General features: G+C 36.3%; 1 protein-coding gene and 1 pseudogene across 1 annotated transcript in view; one reads left to right on the top strand and one right to left on the bottom strand.

The window, feature by feature from the left end:
• The window catches only part of LOC127655349 (integrin alpha-4-like), a 41902-nt gene extending 26022 nt beyond the window's left edge, over window positions 1-15880 (top strand). The window contains exons 16-28 of the mRNA XM_052143113.1: window positions 6616-6768; window positions 7078-7154; window positions 9138-9285; window positions 9447-9551; window positions 9637-9713; window positions 11258-11347; window positions 11427-11514; window positions 11611-11718; window positions 11838-11963; window positions 12294-12419; window positions 14206-14304; window positions 14413-14532; window positions 14925-15880. Of these exons, the coding sequence (XP_051999073.1) occupies window positions 6616-6768; window positions 7078-7154; window positions 9138-9285; window positions 9447-9551; window positions 9637-9713; window positions 11258-11347; window positions 11427-11514; window positions 11611-11718; window positions 11838-11963; window positions 12294-12419; window positions 14206-14304; window positions 14413-14532; window positions 14925-15011 (1404 nt within the window). The 3' untranslated portion in view covers window positions 15012-15880. The remainder of the gene's footprint in view (window positions 1-6615; window positions 6769-7077; window positions 7155-9137; window positions 9286-9446; window positions 9552-9636; window positions 9714-11257; window positions 11348-11426; window positions 11515-11610; window positions 11719-11837; window positions 11964-12293; window positions 12420-14205; window positions 14305-14412; window positions 14533-14924) is intronic.
• A 6825-nt stretch (window positions 15881-22705) lies between these two features.
• The window catches only part of LOC127654628 (ceramide kinase-like protein), a 79794-nt pseudogene continuing 76105 nt past the window's right edge, over window positions 22706-26394 (bottom strand).

Below are 26394 nucleotides of genomic sequence, written 5' to 3'. Positions count from 1 at the left end.
AAACTAGCTGAGTTTGGTTGCTAGCTTGTGAAACTAGCTGAGCTATCTCTAACTTTATAAATGCAAAGTGTCGTTTCTATAAATTAATAACTAGCTAGCTAACATAATTGGTGTAAGTTTAAACTGACGTTTGAAACTCGTTAATTTTACTTGCAACAACAACTCAAAACAAGCCAAACTATAGTCCTTTTTAGTCGCTAGGTAATTAGCACACAGCAGCCATAGTTACTGCCAACTGTTTATGTAGTGTCCTAAACTAGCGCTAGTGAATTACATTATTAATTTAATATCCAAAAGATTGATTCAATGTTATCATAATCAAAGACATTACTACAGAACACAAAAATGTGTTTATTTTCTCTGCAATTCCATAGACTTGACAGAGGTTTTCCTGAGAAAACCTGACTCTGACGGCTGAGGATGTAGTTTGTTTATCATGCTTAGTTTCATTATGTTTTCATAGCCTACCTCAATTTTGACTTGTGTGCCGACACCTGGGCAGGGTTGCTCCAGTTGTGCGTAAGTTCTCAAGTAAGTTAGGAGGTAATAATATGAAATTTATACACAGAAGTGTTAAAAAGCCATGAATTTCAGTTTTATCTCGCTACGGTTGACGTTCAAACCTTGTCTACTCATGTAACTGTCAGCTGTAATAAATTATATCCCCATTAAAATATGATACGTAATAAAAGTAGATTTAATAAATAGTATATTTTCGCTGTGTAAATAACAATATATAGGAACTGTATCTAAAATAAATAAGGGGTGTTAAATAAATGCTAATACAACAGGCTGGAAAAATAGACATTTACACCGGACGACGCACACTGAAAACTGAAAACATCGTTTGAACTGTTACATGCTGAATAGCCTCTTAAAAGAAAGTTTTTTTCTCTCTCTTGTAAATGTAAACGAGTGTAAATGCCAACATCATAATATATGTCGAAATGACTGATGACTATCATGTAAAACATGAGCACGTTGATGTCATTAAATGAGTCTGCTTTTTTGTTCCAACCACTACTCCTGGTCGGAGGCTTCCTTAAATATTTAGTTTATACGTAGGGTTACGTCCTACCTAAATTTAATGGTGCAACACTCAAATATTCAGTAGTGCGTAAGTTGTGACTTAGTGCCCATTTATGCCACAACTAGGCTAAGGTGTAACGTATGTTAGCTGGTGCAATCCATGGATTTTGCGGGTATACATCTTAAAGGATTTTGCACATGCATCAGATTTGTGTTTTTGGTTAAACTGCATTGCTTTTATAAGCGTTGATTGGGTGGGTTAATGCGTTGCATTTAGATAGACCCATTTCTTTATTCCGGGATTATCAATCAAAATGAATGCACTGACAAATAAAGTAAATTGTTATAACTAAAACTTGAGCTTTTACTGGGGCACAGCAGATATATACTGGGGCTAGTAAAATAGGTCTAGTGATGCTCCTGGTTTCTACATGCAGTGCATGATGCGTTTTTTTCCTCTGAAAAGCCAGCTATGCATCTTGACATTGTCTTTGATCACCTCAAATTGTGTGTTATGGAGTTAATATGGCCTGTGGACTTCACAGCTGTGTCTGGCCTACATCACTCTGCTCTTCATGCTCTGAAATGTCCAGGTGTATCTCTCTTTAGGTTTCCTGTGTGACTCCTGTTAAAGCGGGTCTTACAACTAGTTTGTGGGAGTTGGTAGCAGGTTATCACTGCTGGAAATCAATAGAAAGAGAAGAGGCAGGGCCGCATTGGGGGAAGATGTTCTTCGGGACACTTTAAGGAGGACGCGCTAAGCTACTCACTATGTATTCACTTAATGGAAATCTTGATATGTCTTTAAGGAATAGTCCACCAAAAATTACAATTCTGTCATCATTTACTCACTCTATGTTGTTCCTCGCACATATGACACAAAAGAGGTGTTAGGCAGAATGTTAGCCTCAGTCGCTATTCACTTTCATTGTATTGGAAAAAAATGCAGTGAATGTGAATGTTGACTGTAACAAACGGCCTAACATCTCCTTTTGTTATCCACAGAGGAAAGAAAGTGAAATGGACAAGCACATCCGTAAATTTATAATGATTTTGCCATCTCGTAATAATAATTATTATTATTGCTTCTAATAAGACAAGATTAGGTAATCAGTTTCTCAGTGTTTAGTGGATCATATCCCTCACAAGTGCACAAATTCATGTACACAATATACTGATTCACGATAGGGAGCTAGGGTGTGGAATGAGACATACCCCTAGACAGTTGATAAAGTGTAGACAGATAGATCTGTGAGTATGAGTGAATGTCCAGGTGTTTGGAGGGGCCCCTCTGGACTGTTCTCCCTCTGTCTCGTCCTGTAATCAGGGCCACCTGATCCAGCTCATGTTTTACACCATAATTAATGGAGGCCTGTGTATTGCTGCACTGTTATTAATGGCCGCTGATGGACACCACGACCATAAACATGTGTGATTATCTGTCAGAGGTAATCCCAAACAAGGAGCCGGCTACATTTGTGGTATTTTGAGTGTATTTAATGGGTAATAAGAGTAATGAATGAAACGTACAGCAGAGGTGGCCAGCACAACTCGATAAGGTATATTGAATGTCTCTCGCTTAACTGTGGTACCTGCAGTGACAGCAACAAACATTTGCAGTGAACCACAAGCTCATTTGAAGGTGAAAATAATAAGTGGGAAGTTTGCTGCAAGTTTGTCAGAAATTTGAAAAGGGGGATGTACAGCACTATTTACATTTCTTGTTTTGAGTACAATTGACTTGTAGCTGAATAAAGGTGTGACCCTGCCCAAAGACACAGCACAAATGTTGAGGCCTGTTTGGTAAGCCACTTTGGTAAACCACTCATTGGTAAACCAAAATTTACTGATATGAGACAAGTTCATATTTTCCTCTCCCACAAGTTATTCTAAAAATATCAAATCCACACTGTAAAAAACTGGCAGCTGTGATTACCAGAAATTCACTGTAAAAAATACGGTAACCACGTATCAGGCTTTACAGCATGTAATTTTGATGTCTGTATATTTTACGGTGCATTATCATTGTTTATATTATTAAATGATAAACATGATATTAACCTTCTAAAACTGTGAAAAATAGCTTTTTACATTATACTGTATTGTTAATCACCATAGTTATTTCAGAAGGGCATGATGATGTGAAGTTCATCAATAATGGCTCTTCCAGGAGCAATGACCAATAAACATGTAGAGACAGTGCTCAGTGTCACTCACACAAACACCATCAGCGTAACACATCTAAACTACATCAAATATAATACCGAACACCCCAAAGTTCATAACTTATATTAAAAATAAGAAGAAATATAACAATTCTCAAAAAATATAATTAAACGTAATGGGCCATACAGGGAATTCTGGGAACAACCAATTATTGTTTTTTACTGTAATTTTAACAATAATTTACCATAAAAAGTACACATACTCTCTTGTTAAACATGATATACATTTTTACCGTTAATTATGCAGGAAAATCAGAATTTTACATAAAAAATAGGGCTGTCGATTTAACTCATTAATTCCATGCGATTAATTTTATAAAAAATAATTAAATAAGTTACAAATTTAACGAAATTAATCGCAATGCCCCCGGACCGTAATAAGGAAGATTCCTGAGAAATTCAAGCTTGTAGTACCACCTGTTTACTTCAGAGGGCAGTAAGTGAAATTTCAGTTGTATGAGCAACGCGCAGTTTATACAGTGAAGAAAACACTTCAGTAGGCAGAACAACACAAACATGCGTTACGTTCTTGCGTTCAAAACACTTGATGGAATTTTGTACAGTATAATTTAAGGTAACAACACGTTTACCAATTAAGGGTCTTTTACCGTTAAAATTACAGACATTTTTAACAGTGCAGATGCTTGACTTTTGACTTTTCCAAACAGTTGCACCAGAACATGCAGTTAACGTACTAGTACCTATTTAAAAATGTCTGCCATTCAGCAAATCAGGTAGGACTACTGGGCAAATGTCACATCACATAATTAATATTCATGAGCAAAACTGATGTGTTTTTCAGATTGTTACTACTCCCCTGCTCGTACCCATGAGACTAGACAGTTTACGGCCAAATTCAAAGACCACATTCTGAGCAAAGGACACAAGCTCACCGCATTGACTTTGAGTTTAGCTTTTGCTGCAGAAATCGTGAGAGATTGTGTCTCTCTGTGGCAGTTGTTGTGGCTGGAGTCCAGCTCATTTACACTGCCCATGGAAGAGCCTTCCAAAACCCCGGTCACACGTCTCCCCTGCAGCTAAATTCAGACCCAAGAGAGTCCACAGAACGCCACCCAACCACTGAGACCCTAATTAGAGGTGGCCATCACAGCTGACAGAGCAAACCTTACCTGCATTCATTATCTGGACAGAGCAGAGGAAAATTAAGATAGAAGAGATAAAAATGTCTAAATGAAACAAGGATCTTTGCTGAAACTCTTCTACCTAGTTAGTGGTGTTTGCTAAGGCAAGCATCACCATTACTATCAATATTTCTTTAAACAAAACACCTGACACGAAGTACACTGTACATTTCGAACTATTACATTTGAAAATGCAAGATTAATTACTCAAATAAATGCGCAGTGTGTCAAAAATACAACCTGCATTGCACTTTTCGACCACTTGGAATGGAATTACCAATGAAAAATATTAAGAGAAACTAGATTAGGAACCATAACTAGGTTATGGTTAACGTTAGCTTGACAAAGACTGAAAGTCAAATTAATAATCTTAAAAATGAAGAAAAAAAAAACCAAACAAAAAAAACATAGATGTAACCAGTCTAGCTCAACCTGCTCCGAGTGGGATTTGAACTGGGGTCTCCACGCTAACGAGGAGGCTAAAGCCTCTAGCATCAGTTGCTAGTGCGCCTCTTGAGGGGTTACACACTGCATGGCTACCTACAAGCTGGCTACCATATGTGTCTTTCTGAATGTCAGATCAGATTTCATGTGTTTTTTCCATCTTTCGTTGTGTGCGCCGGGTGTTTCGTCAGGTGATGCGATGAGAAGACATGTACTGCATTCAAAATGGCTTAAACGTTTCCTTAGGGAAAATAATTTTCGCTAAAAATTATTTAAAAATGTAGTTCAGAATGACCATTTTATTATACCTTTCAGTCCTACAACAGTGGAAGTGGGAGGGGAATCTCCTCTGATTGGAACACCCATATGTCATATATACTGTATGGGTGTATGTTCTGCTTTGCTGCCCTGTAACATACACCCATATGTCATATATACTGTATGTTACAGGGCAGCAAAGCAGAACATAGCAGTACATATACATGTATAAAATAATACAGACATTGACTTTACTCCCCAAAAGAAATGCGTAAAGGTGCGGTAATACACACTAGCACGAGCTACCACAAATCGATATGGTTGAGTGTCTCACATTAATACGGGACGCTTAAAGGTGGGGTATGTGATTTTCTTTTTTGACCATTTTTTCAAAATAACTTGAAATCCTATTCCTAACCCACTTACTGGCTGTAAATTAGAAGCACTGAAATGAAAATTAAGCAATTTAATCATCTGTGGAACGGGCAGGACTCGAAAAACTCCAGCCAATCATTTTCAAGACCATCTAGAATCATTGGACAGAAAATGTGTCAATCAAACGGTCGTACCATGCCCCCCTCCCCCACCACCCTGGCTGGCGTGTCCCGTTCAGTGCGCATACTCAAAGCTCGTGACCCAGTAACAGGAAGCGATTGTATTTATGTATGGAGAATAGAGCTTTTATAGTGCTAGTGGGGTTGTTCCACATTTCTATGAATCCTGTTTTGAATAGAAGACCGCTGTACAGACGCCAGGGCTGGCTATGTTCTTTTTTTTACAGTTATGAGAAAATCAGCTCTACACCTTTCAAGAGTGGTATGCGAACCCCTCCTCCTGCTGTGTCAACAATTTGCTCTGAAAAATTGTCTGACAGGTGAATGCACTGTTTGACTAGTGAGTCTAGAACACTGCTAGAACACTGCGCATCTGAGTTTTCGCTCGTGCATGATTGCGCGTCCATGTTTTTCGAATGGGTGGAGTCAGGGCCAGCGTTGGAGGAGAGAAGGTAGGACCATAGAGTTGTGTATTTTCAAAATCTGCCGGCCGTTTTGCAAATCACATACCCCACCTTTAAGCATTTTGAACGCTTTAATACAGGACAGGGATCCTCTTCAAAAGTCTTGCTTTCTAACCCTTTTATGCTTCAATATGGGACACACAGCCTTCAATACAGGACGTTTCACTACCCGCTACAATAATAGGTGCGTCCTGTTTAAAAAATATATTTTGTTTTTAATAAAGCTAGGGTTTACAATTGTCCCGATTTTGCCAGATGTCACGTCTGGCAAAAATGGGACAGTTGTAAACCCTAGCTGCTATAAACGTTGCATATGCCACCTCTCCCTTTGTTTTTCAGTAAGACACCACCCAGAACACCTTAGCAACCGCATAGCAATGCCCTGGCAAACACCAACAACACTCTAGCATTGCATTGTGGTGGAGAGCATTGCACAGGTGCTCTCATTTTCTTAAACATCTTTGTTTAAGTTTATGTGATGTATTTCTCTTACATGCAGAGAGATGTTCGTGATATCTTCACACCCATCCATTTTGAGGTGAAATATGAACTGGGAAAGCACAGTGTGATACAGGAGGTCCCCAATGGTTTCCCTTCTCTCAAACCCATTCTACAACAGAAGGACGAGAGGGCCAATATTGTGAAGAACAAGGTCAGTGTTTACAGTATTTTCTGCCACTGCTTTGTTACTTTGGGGTCCATTTCAAAATCTGTGGAAGTGGATTTAAACATGGTAAAATGTGTGTGAGTACTATGCTCTTTGGTGACTGGAGCATAATCAGATTAGCCCAAATATTTACTAAATGAACATGAAAAGGGCTTGGAACTATATGTAGAACTTTGTGAATGATGGGTTTAAATTATACAGAGTTCTGTGGGAATATATTCTGTATGGGATTGTTTATTAGCTCATTGTATGTGATAATTTGTCCTTATTGGAAATCTTTGCATCTTTCTGCAGACCATGTTTGCCAGATATTGTAACTGGGAAAACTGCTCAACCAATCTTCAGGTTTCTGCTCATCTGGTTTTACAACAGTAGGTTGTCTATTTCCACATATGTTTTTTTTTATTTCTAGTACATCGTACATGTTGTCATTATGATTGTTTAGCCCAGTGGTTCTCAACCAAAAATACTTTAAGTTGTATGCCCACAAATTATAAACAGACTCTCTCTGAAAATTCTAGAATAAAAAAATTATCCATGATTAATTATTTTAATCAGACACGACAAGTTTCGGACGAGGGGGCCTTCTAATATTGTCTTGGACAGAGGGGGGCCTTGGAGTCAAAAAGGTTGAGAACCCCTGGTTTAGCCTACACATATTTCCCTTTTATATGTTAAGAGATTTACTCACCCCATGACGTTTCAGCTCTGTGTTATTGACAGACTGTTATACAAGGGAAGTGTGAATGGTAATTTATACTGACAGTCTCCCAAAAGCAACATAGAAGTATCATAAAAGTAACCCATATGACTGTATTTAGTATTTAAGTGTAATATGTGTTTTAAAGCGGTTTGTCCTTAATATCTTTGAACTTGGCGGGGCTTGTGCTCAATTCAATATGTTTGAATTGAACACAAGCATTAATTATATTCAACTTCAGTGGAGGGGAAGATTATCAGCAAATAATGGCTTTAATTTAAGAAAATTCTAATTCTTAAACTGGAAAATGTATTTTTTATATATTCTGTGAGGTATGAATGGTAGATAAATAAATAAATAAATAGAAAGAAACTGAAATAAAAAAAAAAAAAATGTTTATTAAAAAAATACTGATATCAAGCTTGTATGAAATCAACGAAAAGGAGTAACATCATTTATTTTTGTTTTATAACAGTTTAAGAATGCTTGTATTTTCTTGAAGCATATGAACAAATTTCACCTTTGTAAATATTCAGGCAGTGCCCGTGATGCCCTTTAGTAACTGGTGGGCTTTTGAGATTAAATACTCCCCTCATGAATACAGGCATTAATCCAGCATGCACTGTAGCCAAAGCTTCATATCAAAGCATTTTATGCATCACATTTCTTGCGCTCACCCAATTTAAACAAAAGCGTGTGTGTGCACATTTGCATTTTCGATCATGTTTGCTGCCATATACAAACTAATTTATGGAGCCCCTTTTACCCATTGGTGATAATGCATGATCTGATTATTCATAAGGCAGGAGTGTGTGTGTGTCTGTGTGTGTTTGTGTGTGTGTGTGTGTGTGAGAGAGAGAGAGAGAGAATATCTTGTCATGCTTCCAGATACACACCTGGTGCCTTCAAACATCAAGAGTTTTTTCCCCCACTATTGCTTTCACTAAATTGCTGACTCTTTAAAACACTCTAAAATATACTGGAAATATTATTAAGTACCAATGAACAATGAAGGGACTTTTAAGCATTTTTTGTTTCCTTGATTAATTCCAGAATATATATATATTTTTTTTATGTATTTAAAAAATTTATTTCACACTAAAATCATGTTAACACACATATTTATTTTATATCTTGTGGCTATACTTTAAAAACATTGAGTATTTTAAAGTATACGGATTGTCCATCCGATTTTTGCTTTTTGTTTAATTTTTTAAAGAAAAGGAGATTTTTTTTTGTCATAATCAATATAAACCCACAAATGCTGTTGATTGAGCTTAACTTGTATTTAACCCGGAATATTCCTTTAAAGCAACCCTTCTAGATATTTAAGTTGAACGACACCCAGATCATCTCTTGAAAACCCTGAGGTTGTCTAAAGCACTCAAATAATGCACTACTGCTATGGAAAGAGAAATGTGTACGGGTACTTCATTGTGTTCAATTTCCATTATATTTGCTCCCTATTTGGATGGCAAAATGTGATTCTGTTTTAAAGTACACAGTGATCACATATTAAAATACAACTAAATAATTATAAATAGAGCAAATAATTTAGAAAATTCAAGAGATTTTCAAATCCTCTTGAGAGTCACATTGCACTGGACAAACTTGATTTTGTTTTCCAATAACACAATGTGATTTTTTTTAACAGGTCATACATGAACATGCCTTATTTTGCGCTGGGTAATGGAAAAAGCATCATGTTAAATACCGCACTGGTCAACACTGGAGATGACGCTTATCTTCCCAAACTTCACCTGAGGTTCCCCAGCAACCTACAGTTCATAAAAGTGCTAGAAGTAATGGCAACTTTTATTTCTTTATGATATTTATTTTATTGTCCATTTAAATATTCAAAATCAAATGTAGCTGACATTACAGACCCAGTTTGCACTAGTTGCACTGCTAATGCCTTTTACTAAACACTTTGATGTACGTTAATAATGTTATGTCATTTCAGGAGGATAGATATGTAAGCTGTGAAATTGCAGAGGATAAAGTGAATAAAGTGGCCATCGGTTTGGACTGCAATGTTGGAAATTTATATATCCCCTCTCTCTCCAAGGTAAATGTCTCATTCAATGGAAGATGAGTGAGTGCTTGTTTGTCACCATGTTTTGTTGGAATATTAACATCACTTGTACCTCCAGGTCAACATCACCTTTTTACTGGATGTGATGCAGAACAGCAGTGCAGGAGACCTTAAAATCCACATTAATGCTACAAGGTATGAAATCCAGACATCTCAGTCTTGGATTGAAGGAATTCAGTCCAACAGATTGTTTACGCAATTGGAAAGATATCTGAGCCAAATACACAGCCAAATGTAAACATTTGTGGAGAACATATTACTTCTGCATGATTCAGGTTGATCATCAGAGCGTAAAAGATAAGCAAAGACATTAAACTGCACATTCATAGGATTTGTGTGCTTTCAATGTTACTGTTAGAGACAAGAAAACAGCAAAGGAATTAAATGTAAAATTGATGTCTGGTTGTAAGACAGCACTGTATTGATATTCCTCAAAGAGTTTGCTGTAAACCCCTAACAAAATGTATTAACCGTATTACTTTAACCTGAACTGCTTAACGTTCAGACATTTGGACATCCACATTTTGTTTTGTAGATAATTTCAGCTTTGGGTGTGCTATCTGTTTTGGTTTTTGTAAACTTTACACTTCAAAAAATGTCATATAAATTGGTAAAATCACCCATTGAATGATACAGACACCATACTGTAGGTGGTGTTGCGTTATGTGTTGATTAAAAAACAAGACTTACTGTATTCCATCACTCTGAAAAATAATTAATGTTATTGAGCTTTGGGGCAACATTGATTCATAGCAAAATAACTAATAAAATACTACAACAGATAATGAATAACAAAGAAGGTAACCTACAGTTTTGAGCTACATAGCGTTTCTGGTTATTACATTTAGCGTAAAACTCAAAAGCATTTAATGAGACAAATTCTCTACAATATTTCCGGCCTAATTTATGTAACGTAAAATTATGATTCTTATCAAAATATTTTACAATATTTAATGTAATGTTTCCATGAAGAAATATTCTGTTCACTTATACTGTGTGTATAAAAACACTCTCTAATGAAATGTGAATTAATACAATTCAAACAAATAACTTTCTGATGCGTGGGCATCCTCGTGAATGCTGAATGTTGCCAGGGAAGTGTTTATCCATTGCTGTGTCCCTCCAGCAAATCAATGTATGTTCTTCTTCTATTTTATGGCAGTTGGCAAGACAAGCATTACTACCACAAACTGAATGGTCGTGATGTTTGGAGAAATAGCTTTTAGGCATTCAGCTCAGTTCAAATTCTATTGTTATAGCGCCCCATAGTGGTTTAGAGCTGCTGTGACTAATTCATGCGGTGGTAGAAAGCCTATTCTGGTTGGATAACTACTGTATTGAGTGTCATAGCAATGGTAAAAATGTCTCTGATAATCAAAGCCTAAAATCTAAGTTAAAAACTTTTATAGTAATCTTTTCCTTCCAGAGATACAATTTTGTTTGTTATAGCATTTATCTATGCCATTGTGGGAATGCATTACTGGCTGTTGTTTAACTGGCTATCTATGCATAAAACAGAGTTTGATATTAACAAATCATTACAGCCTGTGTTAAGTAAAGCATATTAGATGTGTGCTACAATTATTAAAGCCATTAAACATTTCCACAGATAGAAAGATCTTTCCAAGCATACTTTCCATCAAGGGTGAACAGTAACCAGTCCAATGTGTGTTTTTCAGTGAGAGCCATGAAAACACAAATCTTCGGCATGACAACGCAGTCATTCTTACATTGCCCTTGAAGTATGCAGTTGATATCAGTGTCCATGGGTAAGTTGCCCTGCTAATTAACTTAAGAATGATTTTTGGAAGAGAAACATGATGCTCATCTTTTTATTCCCCTACACAGGTTTGTCTCTCAGACTTTTTTTGTAATTGGAGACCAGGAGTCGGTGCCGGTCGACTGCTTTTCCGAGAAGTTTAATTATACGTACAAGGTATTTTAGCACTCCATCAGACAGACAACAATGTCATTAAGTGCTAATGAATCATTTAACATGATCTGTTTCATTATAATTTCGATTAACTTATAGGTGATGAATATGGGTCCAAGTAAAGCTCTAGATGCCAAAGCTAAGATTGCCTTGCCTCTGATGCTAGTGCCATACAAATACCAATTAATCAGGATTGCAGATTTACAGGTGAGAGGACATGTGTAAATATACATGTTTGCAAATATGTTTGTATATCCTCCTAACATGATTATGTAAGAGCACCATACATTTTCAATATTAACTTTTTTATATTGTTTGTCTTGCAGACAACTCTTGGACATTGCTTCCAGAGGAGCAATGCAATTCAGATTATTGATGACTGTGATGTTCCAAAAGCTTCCTTTATTCAGGAACTCGTATTCTTCTTCTCCCCAAAAAGCAAACGCACAATGGTAAAAATAATTGTAATAATAATGAATCATGGTCTGTCTATTATAAATCAGGTTTCCCATGGTTAAAACCTGGAAATTTACCTGGGAATTACATAATTGTGATTTCCAGGCCTCGAAAAGTCGTGTAAATGAACATAGTAAAAATACAATATTCTAGTTATGATATCAAAATATTTAATCAGCAAGAAATTGCTCTTTGTGAGTGAAGTCTCAATAAACTCCTTTTTTTTAAATCCCAAAGTCTGCAAAAGTTGTTTGGTTAAAAGGTGTGGGAAACCTGATAGATGTTATGAGTAGGTATCCAAAGCATCATGCTCTGTCTTTGTACAGTTCTGTGCACCCGAAGACAAGACCTGTAAGATGGTGGAGTGTCACTTTGGTGATTTGGAGGTTGGAAAGGAAGTTACCATCACTATGGAGGTCGAGCTGAATCCCAGCGTTCTCCAGCTCAGTCCAGTGAGTATGGCGAGAGACAGAATAATGATGAATAATATTAATGGAAATTTTGGTCTTCCTTCATTCAAGAGAATAAGACCTATACTTGCATGCAGTGGCACCTCAGGCTCATTATTTCTGGTGGGGCCCAATCACTTAAACCAATATGTAATGGGTTGCGTTAACTGAAAATGATCCATCTCGTCAAACTTATTTCTGAAATATTAATTATTTTTCCAAGTTTTTTTTTTGCAACAAAAGGTGTAGCACATCAAAAAGTTTACCGATATAGCTGATGGAAAAGCAATTTATTGCAAGAATTTCACAAGCGTTGACAATATTTTTCCGTTTAACTCTATCTATGTCGATACTTTAAATGTCGAGAAAATCTGGATTGAAAAAACTTTTAGTCTAGAAAATTGGCATTAATGCAAAAATATAGTGTCACATCACATAATTTACCACAATCGTTAGCCTGTGTTAATCATGACAACAAGGTATACATCCTTGAAAGCCAATTTATTGTGCTTGAAGCATTACTCGCACTGTTATGGATTGGTTTTAACAGCTTATCTGCACAGATCCGATACTGCAAACACATCTGAATTAAATTAAATTAAAAATAAATAGAAAATACTAAGATAAATGCATCAGTGTGCTTTTGTGGAACACTAACAGCCCAATTCTACAAAATTATTGTTTAGCTTACTTTAAAAAAATTATATATATATTAAATAAATTACCAAAGGAATAAAGCATTAAATTAAAAAAATTAATTACCAAACGAAAAAATTATATTGTTAGGCGCATATACTTACCTTTTCTTTACACAAATTTAAATTAGCCTTACCTTTGAACAGGGTCATTACGCTTCACTTTCGGGTCGGGTTCATTTAAATTATGCGTTGCGTATAGCGAAGTCAGCACATGTGGTCACAGGGTCACACGCGGTTAAAGCTGAAGTATATAACTTTTTCAGTGTTAAAATATTTTCTTCTATCCCAGCTTAATATGCAGAGAATTAAAAGCAAGTCAAGCATTGGTTAATTTTCTCAAAAACTGTAAACATGGTCTCTTTAGCACTATACAATTCCTGTTTGTTTTGAGTGACCCGTTAGACCTGTCCCAACAATGATACTCAACCAATGACGTGAGTTGGGGGTGGAACTAGCTGACGGTTTGAACAACAGCAGATGAGTGGCGTATGTTTATTTTTGCAATTCTATTCTGTGGAGCTAGTGTTGCAGAAATAACATACTTCCACAATAAGCAAGTAGGCTGTTAATATAAGTGCTTCTTAGAAAAATTATATTTGTGGATTTGCAGAAGTTTGTGAGGTTTTTAGAAACACATCTTAAAATGCTAAAGGCCAGTGAATGGCCAATGTATGGTACTTGTTGTATACTGTCGTTGGACCAAAATCAACATGAAAATTCTTCCAATGTTTGTGGCAGAATACTGTAAATAACAATATGCGCCAGATTTGCAATAATTTGGCTTGCAAAAATCCATCCAATTTACAGAGTAGATCTGATTTACAGTATGTTGTTGTAAAAAACATAAGTATATCAAACATGAAAAAGACAAGGTTATAAAAAAAAAATCTGGGTGCTTCAGTCCAGGAAACCCACCCCTAGCCAATGGACTGTTGTATGACTTCCTCTAATTAGAGCCTTGGATGTTGCTTACACAGCACCAGTTGCAGTGTTTCACTAAAGGGAAACAAACCATTGTTTGTAAGATGGATTGCTTGATTTTATTACAGAGATGAACTTGGATAATTTTGATACATGTTTATTTTCTTTAGGGCAGACACACTGAAATGACAATACATGGCACCATTGACCTTATTTCACCAGTGAGGGATGCCAACACCATCTTTCTACAGGATGACGTTTCTGCACAAGTATGTATCTCAGAACAAACCTCTAATAGATTATCCAGTGGTAAAAAATTAGAAATTCTGAATTTACACTTTTGCTTTTTATTAACTTGCATTGTTGCAATGTTACAGCTGTTCTTAAAGGCTAACTACAGCCAGAAGCCTGCAGCATCTGTGGCCATATTTCTGATTGTATTCAGTCTGATACTTGGGCTGATTATTTTAGCAGTGCTTGTCATTCTACTCAGGAAGGTATGTGTCACATCATGTTCTCTTAAACATATGCTTCTGAACAATTAGAACAGATGCAATCATTTTCTCATCTTAGAGAATACAACTTCAAATAATTATTTCCTTTCTATATGGTGATTCTCATTCTAGAGAGCATTTAATTGGACAAAAGAAATAATGCTCCTGATTGCAAGATGAGTCATCACTATTTTTGGTCTGTTTCTCTGGAAGAGAAAGAAAATAATTTTTTCAATGTGTATATCTGCTAAATGTTAATTTCGTCAACTTTTTGGTGCACACTAGCATATACTGTAGATATCCTCAAAGCTAACAGACAAGGACATCATGTTGCTACTTGAAAGTGAGATGTACTTTTGTTTGCTTACACTAATATATTCCCTTGTTTTTATTAGTTTGGATTCTTTGAACGGAAGTTGAAGAATGATAATTTACAATGGGAGAGTTGGGACTATGTACCCAAGTATGAGAGTGTTTCCTAATATTGGATTAACCACATACAAGACCAATCAGTGCTGAATGGACAAGCCATGAAGGGCTGCTGCTCTGTTGACCCCAAGAGCTGGACTCATGATAACCTACAACCATTCAACTTAATGGCCAAAAAACATTCATCACCATTGAACTCTAGGAGGCTTTAAGAGTACAAAGACTGTCAAAAGAATCTGCATTTTCTGTCAACAGGTTGAAGCCAATGCACTTTAGCTCTGTTTGATATAGAGTATTGAACATACTACAAGTACACACTGAAAAGCTCTTGGGCTGCTGGTCCAAGGGAGAAAAGGACTTCAGAATGTACTTTTGCTACAGAATCTTATAGCTCTGTTTCAAAACCTAGTGAGCTGCCTAGGTAATGCATACTTCTGCTGCTAAGAGGCCGTTCTTTGCAGTAAAAAAACTAAACAAACCCAGCGGCACAAATGGAGCAGAACGTAGACGTCCCGTGTTCTTTTTAACACAGCGTCTAAAAACAATCAGCTGTGAGTTGTAGTGCCAAGTGCTCACAGCGTGTCAGAAATAGAACGGTTGTCTGTAAAATGACGGTGTAGTGTGATGCGCCGGTCTCATCCAGTGTAGACATCATCATTGATTACAATGGAAGCGATAACCAGTGTAAACAGGGTGTATAGTTGTTCCAAAAGATAGACAGCAACACCAATCCATTGTGGAGAAGCTAATCTAAAAATGCATAATTACATGCTCAGAGGCAGGGGCGAAAATGTCATGAAAATGTTTGCATTTGTATTATTTTATTTCTGAAATAATTATTTTAAGAATATATCATTATATTATTTACAATACACATATTTTAATGATATTTTAGGGGGGGACAACCCTCAGATCCCCCGACCCCGCGATTTCTGCCTATGCTCAGAGGGGAGGGGGAAATCCATCCAAAATGGCGGTCAAAGTGAGAAAATTGTAAATTCTAAATATGTATTATTAATTTAATACCGAAAAGCAAGGCAGAGATTCAGGAGTGGGAAGGACCAAATGCAATAATTTAAGAATTAACTTTTGATAAACCCAGAGTGGTCCATTACTAATCTGAATATTGTCAATGTAACGGTAAATTACGAAAAAAATACTTTTCAAAGATACAAAAAGTAACAACAAAAAAGGTTGCAGCAACTTAAAAATGTACAGTCTTACTAAATTTTTGTGTGTCTTATGTACTTTTATGCTTTGTTTGAGTATTGTGTCATTAGCTTGTCAACACATTTTATCAAGAGTTGCTGCCTAAATGTAGAGCACACTAAATTGAGGTTTAATTTCAGTTAGGATGCTGGCAAAATTGTAGGTATAGACTGCAAGTCAGTTGACTAGGTTTTGGAACAGAGCCGAAGTGTTTCATCACTGTTTTGACTACATTCAGTGAACATATTGGCTATTGGCCTGCTGTAAAGGAGAAATTGCACTGCTGTAGCTTTTCTTTGGTAAGGTTATGTTTGAAGAGACTCTGCAAGTTAGTATACCCTCCACAGAGGTGACAGAATTTCTGGCACTTTCCATCTCGGTTTCTGCTCCTATTGGTAGCAGAACATTGCTGTGAATAGGTGTTTTCACACGTTTGCATCACTGTGGTTTTGGTACTCCATGCAAAAAAAAAAAGGAGGAAATTACACATATTTTCACTCTATTTCCACTCCACCCAAAATCTTCCTGCTGATTTCAGTAGTTTGAAGTTTGAAAGGAGACGCCAGTTGGAGTGAGTGTTTGCCGCGTGCTTTGGCTGGGTGCCATGGAAACGGAGGCTGCTGTTCTTTGTCTGTTGTGTGCTACAGTAGAGTGTCCATTAAAATATCAAAGAGAAAATGGTTTTTTTTTTTTCAATTTTGGATGATCTGATTTAAATGAATATCCCAAACCCAACTTTAGAAAATCTGTGAATTCTGTCAAAAATAAATATTTCATTAGATGAGATGCGGCCGACTAGACTGACTAGTAAAAAAAAACTAACCACAGTTTACTGACATTTTCAAAACTATAATAACTCTAATTTGATTATGCGTTCAGCTATACATAAGACTAAATTATTGTTGAATCTGTTAAGCTAAATTTACCAAGTTTGTATTCCACAAATGTTTCCACCAAAAAATTAATGTAGTAAATGTGGTGAAAAAAGTCTGCAGATTCTGTCCGGGCCTGCTCATACTGGGAGAGTCATAAGAATTATTTGTGTGTGAATAAGACCTGAAAGGGTTGCTAGCACAGAGACTGAAACTTTCTGCTGTTCACTTAAAAAGAGTCTTATTAAGTGATTATAAGAGAAAATGTATTTATAAGGGATATAATCTTCAGTTAATAGATGAGAAACAACATTGTGTTGCAACGGGAAGAGTTGCATGTCATATACCTAGTGCTTTCCAAGACATGAAAGATGCAAGATTAAAAACACAAGCATCCTTGTAAACTCTCCACTTTACTGTTCAGGGAATTATATACAAAAAGCACAGCTTCTTTCTGTATTTTTAAAAAAAAAATTTTTATTTGATTTGTTATTGCTGTCTTAAAAACGAAATATACAAATTATGATGATAAATGTACTTTGGTTTAATTTAAATTCTTATGCACTGGAATGTACTATGTCGTGTTTGCTTTGACATAAAATGTTCTGTATACATCTTAAAGCTTTGCTTTGTTCAATGTGTTTAAGTAACTCATAACATTACCTTTCTATGTGTGTGTGTGTGTGTGTGTGTGTATTTATCACACATTTTGGAGACCAAATCAGTACAGTTTTTTTTTATGTTGTGGGGACAATTTGTCGGTCCCCATGAGAAAAACAACTCATAAATCATACTAAATTATGTTTTTGAAAATGTTAAAATGCAGAAAGTTTTCTGTGAGGGTTAGGTTTAGGGTTAGGTTATAGTAGGGTGACCATATTTTGATTACCAAAAACCAGGACACTCGGCCCGGCAATGAGATACATAGTAGGCTATGGCATAGATAGCATTTTGTAATAACAATTTTCTATCCATACAGAGGCATAGCCTACTTTAAATGTATTGAAATTAATAAGGCATCTTTGAGTAAAATTCGAGTATCTCATTGCCGGGCCGAGTGTCCTGGTTTTTGGTAATCAAAATATGGTCACCCTAGGGTATAGAATATATAGTTTGTACAGTATAATAACCATTAGGTCTGTGGAAAGTCCCCATAAAACATGGAAACCCAACGTGTGTGTGTGTGTGTGTGTGTGTGTGTGTGTGTGTGTGTGAGCGTGTATTTATCACTTTGTGGGGACCAAATGTCCCCATAAGGATAGTAAAACCTGAAATTTTTGACCTTGTGGGGACATTTTGTCGGTACAGCTTATAAATCATACTAAATTATGTTTTTTGAAAATGTAAAAATGCAGAAAGTTTTCTGTGAGGTTTAGGTTTAGGGGTAGGGTTAGGTTTAGGGGATAGAATATAAAGTTTGTACAGTATAAAAACCATTATGTCTATGGCAAGTCCCCATAAAACATGGAAACCAAACACGTGTGTGTGTGTGTGTGTGTGTGTGTGTGTGTGTGTGTGTGTGTGTGTGTGTGTGTGTATGCGTGTGTGCATACTAAGCAATAGTTTGGGGACAAATTTGTACCCAGAAGTGAGCTAAATCTATAATCCATACATACAATTAAATAAAAATTATTTTGTTTTATTCTAATAATGCAAAAACATTTTCTACTAAGTTTAGTTCATAGTAATTATAGTTAGCTTTATATAAAAACAAAAGTAGTTCCCCTTAAAATAGCTGTGCTGAATGTGTGCGTGTGTGTGCACATTTAACTGGTGATTCATCTGCCTCCTCCATGTCTGGACCAAAGAGCATGAGGAGCTTTGGATGAACTCTGGAAAATAAACAGAGTTGTCAATACATTAAAACATTACAAGAATGTATCTAATGTAACTCCCTCTTTCTTTAAACCTCTTAAACACATTTCTTTCTTCTGTCACTCATTCTGCACCCATATAATGTTTATTGTGCCTTAAAATAACAGACACTTACTACAATGGTCATTCGAAATTCAGTGTTTGCAGTGGCTTAATTGCTGTCTTGTATTTGAATAGGAATGTGTCTTATTCAATCTTATAGAACAGGACCGTTATGACTAACAATTCTGATTGGAGCCATATTAACTATTCATTAAATATCTGTCTTTTATCACATTGCAGTTCCCACCATTTTTTATGAATGCAATGAGCCACTCGAGATGATTGTACCTTGGTTCAAAATGTACCTAAAAATTCTGTGATCTATTCACTCACCCTCATTTTGTTCAAACTCACATGGTGTTATTTCTTCGTGGAACACAAGGGAGAATTTTTGTAGAATCATCATGCAGTTCATGTTGGACAAATGTAATATTATTATTGAAAACCTTGTAGAATTATAATGATAAAAACAAGTCAATTAACCTAACTGGATGCCAGTAATAAACAAACCTCATGCCATGGCAACTTCAAGGAATTCAATTAATATGGATATTGATTGAGCTTGACGTACATGGTGACTATGACTACTGTCATTGTATAGAAAAGAGCTTTGTAGATCTTTAAAAATTCACCGGAAATAACAGCATAAGGGTGAGAAATTCCGTTTTTTAGGGTAAACTATTGGTTTCGGAGGTTCTACGAACTCCCAGGATGCGTTATTTCATGTGTCACGCAGGAACAGCAAATGTTTTAGATGCTGTGTCAAGTAAAAATGACATTATAATTGGTTTTATTTCACTTTGTTACACCTGTTGTGTTCCTGGTCAAAAAATACCAGTCATTGGAAATTAATAGATTAGACTACAAAATACAGAAATATTAAGTATTCAGGAGCATCCCAAAAAAGTCTTCAGACAGAAGACATAAAGTCTTCGAACATGAAACAAACACACACACACACACACACACACACACACACACGTTGTGTTTCCATGTTTTATGGGGACTTTCCATAGACATAATGGTTTTTATACTGTACAAACTTTATATTCTATCCCCTAAACCTAACCCTACCCCTAAACCTAACCCTCACAGAAAACTTTCTGTATTTTTACATTTTCAATAAACATAATTTAGTATGATTTATAAGCTGTTTTCCTCATGGGGACCGACAAAATGTCCCCACAAGGTCAAAAATTTCGGGTTTTACTATCCTTATGGGGACATTTGGTCCCCACAAAGTGATAAATACACGCACACACACACACACACACACACACACACACACACGTGCATAATATGTGTTGAGAGCCCTTTGTGCATTGCCTTTCAATGCACACTATTTGAGTAATATTTCTGATAGATCTACTCATCATATTGTGTTGTGTTTGTGCTCATTTGAATCAGGATAGTCTGCAGTAAATTACGACATGTCATTGTCTATGTTATATGTATGTTTCAGGAAGTATTAAGGAAAACCGTGACAAAAAGACACTCCTGCGGTACTTTCATACACTAATACTCACGTCAGTTTGGCCTCTGAGTGAAAAAAATTAGCTCATTGCATTTTAATAATTGAGATATTTTAACCCTGCTGAAAATACCAGCATTGCTGGTCACAGCTTATGTTGTGTTTTGAGTGCTGGTCCTCCAGCATGGAATGACCCCACCGGGCTTTTAAACTAGCTTAACCAGCTTCATCCGAAAGACCATGCTGGTCAACCAGTTTCACCAGCTAGGGTTTTGCTGGTGAAAATTATGGCTATGCTGGTCCATCAGCTAGAGCAGTACTCGGAATAAACCATTTAAGACCAGCATTAGAATTGCATGCTGGTTAATCTACTCTTTTCAGCAAGGAACATATCTCATCCTTTTTATGTTTTTACAAACTATAATTGAATATAATTGTTGTGGTAACACATGTGTTAAGTATGAGAACAAAAGAGTTCTAATTTGTCAGCTAATCCAAAAGCATAATTTAAGAATTGGTTGGATCAGCTATATGTATTGTAAATCCCTGATTCTAAGCTTTAAAATTACACATATATTGTTTAGATGAAGGTTATTCATTTATTAAATAATTTGTTTTTATTTTAATTATTTCTGCAGGGACTGCCCACTAGTACCCCGGTACAAGCTCAGTTCACTGACTCCTTCGATCAATATTCTTTTATATCTATGAAGAGAGAAAAAAGTGCATACTGTGTGAATGGCCCTTTATCAGAGTTAAAATTACTCTAACGGCCTCGAGTGGCTTATTGCTTTGACTGGATGTGCCATGTAGATTGAGTGACCAGTAGTTCAGACGGGACCACTACAAGATCTCATCAATGTTCCAGGGTTATATACCATCTGAAGAGATGAAAGACAAGGTTTTTAGAATCCCACTGTTTGTTTTCCTCCTCCTCAGCCCAACTTCCCTAAAAACATGGGCGCAGCCTCACTGCCTTTACAGTGTGTGTCTCAATGAATAAGAAACTTAACGGAACAGAATAATAAAGAGGCCTTTCTCAGTCATTGGGTTTGATTTTTATAATCCAGAATTTTTAGACTTTCCAGTTTGAACAAGGGAATGTTTATAATATGGGGCCTGCAGGCTTCTGCTGTTTCATACTGTACTGAAGAGCTTACTATTTGAGGCTGTAGTTTAATTTAGCTCCACAAGGGGGCAGTGATAAACAGCAAGATAATAGTTGAACTGCCCATATCAGTCTTGTGTTTGTGTGTGTGACCTGCGGTGAACCTGGTTAAAGAAACACCATCCCATCACCATTAATCATGTTTTATTTATATGACCATGCAGGCACGTCACAAATTCCTGTTCAGAGATAAAGATGACCTGGAAAGAGCTCACATTATCATAATATCTCAACGCAGACTATTATTTAACTTTTGTTTCCCCCTAATTAATCTACATAACAGTGCAAACTACATTTATTAGCCAAACTATTTTGGAGTAATCCAAGCTCTGACCCGAATCCTCAAAGCAGTCACAATGTTAACCTTGACCCAGACAACGTGCATTACTGTAACATCCAGTCCTTTCCTGTTTTGTGGGCAGATGAGTTCACATTGATTGTTGGGGTGAATCTCCTCCAGGTCACATTTCAACCCAATATACGTGTGATCTCATCTTCATCAAAGTCACAAGTATAGACAAATACAATGTGCTTAAGCTTATAACACACAAACAACTATAATCTTTCATGCCTTAATTGAACACATCCTATTAAACATTCACAGTGTTGTGGAAAATGTAAGTGAACCCTTGGATTTAATTACTGGCCAGTCCTCCTTTGTTGAGAAATAACTTCCTCAACAAAGCATTTCTGGTAGCTGCGGATTAGAATTTTGAACCATCTTCACCTCAGTCATACTCTTAGGATGTCTGGTGTGAACAGCTCTCTTGAGGTCCTTCCACAGCATCACTATTGGGTTAAGATATGGGCTCTGACTGGGCCACTTCAAAAGGTGGATTTACTTCTAAGTTTAGGGGAATTATCCTGCAGCATCACCAAACTTCTAGTGAGCTTCATCTGGAGCACAGCTACCCTGAAATTATCCTGTAGGATATCTTGATAAACTTGGGAATACTTTTTTCCCTCGATGAGGGCCCCAAAGCAGCAAAGCACCCCAAGTCATGACGCTCACTCATGTTGGTATGCGGTGCCCTTTTTACGCCACACATAGTGCAGCATGTTCTTCCCAAACAATTCAATATTAGTTTCATCAGTCCACAAAACATTTTCCTAGTAGAGTTTTGGAGTGTCAAGGTAGTCTTTGGCAATCTTCAGGCACACAGAAATGGTTTTGTTGGAAAGCAGCAACTTACTTTGTGGTGTCCTGCCATGGACACATACCTGTTTAATTTGTTCTGTATAGTAGACTAATGATCAGAGATCTTAACCAGGTCCAATGATTCCTTCAAGTCTTTTTTACCTCATTGAGCATTCTGCGGTGTGTCCTTTGAGTAATCTCTGCTGGACGGCCACTTCTAGGGAGAGTAGCCACAGTACTAAATTGTCCCCATTTATAGACAGTTTCTTTAACTGTGGGCAGATGAATATCTAAGCAATTCCAGATAACTTTGTAACCCTTTCCAGCTTTATCCACAGCAACAATTCTTGATCATAGGTCTTCTGAGATCTCTTTTTTGCTAGGCATGGTCCACGTCAGCATATGCTTCTTGTGAATAGCAAAATCAAAATGTTTGAATGCTTTCTAGTCAAATCAGCTCAAATTCACACCTCCAATATTATTTTATTAATTGAATGCCAGGTTTGCCAACTCCTGACTTAGCTTTTGTTGATGTCATTAGCCTAGGGCATCACATACGTATTCTAACCTTCATTGTGAATGTTTGAATGATGTATTCAGTATGTACATGAATAATACAATAATTTGTGTTATTAGTTAAAACAGATTGTATTTGTTCATTGTTATAACTTAGATTATCAAACCAGATTTTAAGACAAATGCATGCATAAATGCAGGTAATTCCAAACTGGTTCACATTTATTATTGCCACTGTATATACTGTATATACTACTGTGTAAATGGTATTTATTTATTTATTTTTGAAAAATACTAGCTCTGACCTGAATCCTCAAAGCAGTCACAATGGAAACCCTAACTGAGACAATGTGTATAAACTTCCATCCAGCCCTTTTATGTTTTATGGTTTGATGAGTTTACATTAGTTAAAGGGGTGAATTTGATCTATTATTATTTCTATTGCTTTTTGCAAGAAAGTTATGTGTTTCTTTCTTGTTACTATAAATACTATAATTACTATGAATTATTATATATGAATTATATATTATTTTTGAATTAGCGTTTAAAGATAGTTAAACAAATACTCACATAATGTATAAATACACATTAAGTTATTGTTGTTTGTTGCATTACAGTAAATAGAATGATATGTATAATTGCCTAAAAATAAGATTATTTTTCTGTAGCAAAATATACATTCTTATTTCTTTGTGGGGGTTAAATATGACTTAGGCATGTTCTAGACAGGTTTTGTGAGATTCACGCAAGATACAGTAGACCTAACTTCCTACATTGTTTCCCATCTGCCCATCTAAATAAGGTAAACACTGGCATACCCCCAAACAAGCTCTTTTAAAGAAGGTTAATAATGGCCCAGTAGTACAACACAGATTCAGAAACCTTGAAATTGACACAGCTTTGCTCTACAGCACAATGGCAAGTCAGACGAGAGCTAAGAGCAGTAGGCCAGCTCTTAATCTACACCGTATATTTATACAATATGGGTTAACAAATAGCTCTAGATTGGATTGCTTAAGAAAAAAGAAGAGACCGGCTCAGAAATGGGCTAATCTGTTTTAGCCGGAAAAGTGTTTTGTGGGAAGCTGACAATCAGCGACTAATTTGACTTGACAGTATGCTATTTCTGCTTAAGCTGGGGAGGTTGCTAACTCCATTAGCCTGGATTTCCTGCACGTCGGCTGATGTGAGATCAGTAAGTTTGCCTGCTATGCTGGGCACACTCCACGCAGATGACTTAACCTGATTGTTTGTGCTGCTGTATTTCTTCAAATGCTTGATGAACTCTGACCTGGAAGTGTTGCCAACCGCTATCAGGGCCATACTGCCATAATTCAGCCTGTGGTAGACACAATAGTTTATTCACATTTATTGTGCTTAGGTGTAACCTATGGTATTATGCTTTTGCTTACATGCTGTCATGTACATATTGGTAAGTTAAACATTACGACCAGCAGGCTGTTTGTTATGAAATCAATGTAACATTATATTGTAAATCGGATAGTTCTAACTCTAAATTCTGATTGGTTGAGCCACATTCATGAACCATTATAAAATGTTGAAAAACGTACACCTGTGACCACACATTCTATTTTAAAGGAATATTCCGGGTTCAATACAAGTTAAGCTCAACCGCAGAATAATTGATTAGTCCAGTTAATATTTAAAATAAATGTAATTATGTATTGAACATCTGTGTCTTAATCATATTGCTGTTGCAGCCTTTTCATAAAAGCAATAAGCCACGAGAGGCCATTTGTTACAGTGATTTTACTATGTTTAAGTGGGTAAGGGGGTCCGCTTCATGTCTTGCCTAAGAACACCCCTTATTGCTTTGATAGGCCACCCTTTGTTCTTACCTGCTAGAAAAAACAAGGTTTGTTTATGTAATCAAACCAGTTTCTCTTTTGTTTTCCCTCTAGGTCTATAATTAGATCTTGTTCACACTTAGACTGTTCCAAAGAGTATCTACACATCAGTGGACCATGTCAATGGGAGCTACAAGGTTTAAATAGGCCCACACTCTCATCTACAGTATTCTGCCGATTTTCCCCAAAGTCAGCAGTGGCAATAAGTGAAATAAGTAAGGAATAACTGAATTCTATGAAATAAGTCAGTCATAATGGATTTGAAGTGGTAATGCTGACACAACTCAAAGGAATATTACGGGTTGCATACAAGGTACACTCAGTCGACAGCATTTGTGGCATAATATTGATTACCACAATAATACATTCTGATTCTTCCATCCTTTTATTTAAAAAAAAAAGCAAAAATCTGTGTTACAGTAAGGCAATAACAATGGAAGTGAATGGGGCCTTTCTGTAAACATTAAAATACTCTTTGTTTCAAAAGTATAGCCACATGACAAACATTATGTGTGTTAACATGATTTTAGTGTGATAAAATCACTTACTAAACTTTTTTGTATAAAGTTTTAAACAATTTTACAACTAAAAATTATGATTTAAATAACTTTACAGCTCAAATAATACACAGGTTTTACAGTAAGTGCTTTTATAAAATTATAAGCTTCATGTTTCTGCATTTTGATTGTTTGGCGTTTTCATCCCAATTGCTTTTTTGCCTTTATCTGGTTCTTTGTGCCATGGCAGGCTGTATTACTTTTTAAAGTTCTGTTCATTTGAAACTTTTCTATGATGCAAGAGTTATGCGGTCAACAAACCTGGAACTACTTAAAAGCCATACATTTACAGAAAATAAACACCTTGCAATGTCTGTCAACCAATCCGAATCAAACATTAAACCTGACCATGTATAAGTGCGTAGACTTGGCCTGGGTAAAAATGATTAGAAGTGAGAATGACAATGCTATTATCAGCAGGTAGAACCAATCATCCCTGGAAAAATGTCATACCTGTTTAAGCATTTGATCTCTGGACTATGATGGCAGGAAATGTGGATTATAAATATGGAGTTTTTTAGTTTTTTTTATGGCCTTCTTGAATGTGGACTCCATCACCATTAAACACAGTAGTTTGCACTTCATCTGCCCATAGCAATGACAAAGCTCTGTAGCCGCATTGGCTCTGCCCCCACTAAACATGGTGCTTATGAGAAGTGAGCTTAACTTGTGTGGCTCTCTACAGACAGGAAGGAGAGGGGGCTATTTAGCACTGAAAAA

The sequence above is a fragment of the Xyrauchen texanus genome, chromosome 14, assembly GCF_025860055.1.
Source record: "Xyrauchen texanus isolate HMW12.3.18 chromosome 14, RBS_HiC_50CHRs, whole genome shotgun sequence".
NCBI classification, from domain to species: Eukaryota; Metazoa; Chordata; class Actinopteri; order Cypriniformes; family Catostomidae; genus Xyrauchen; species Xyrauchen texanus.
The sequence above is the reverse complement of the archived record's forward strand: the minus strand, read 5'-3'. Positions and strand labels throughout refer to the sequence as shown.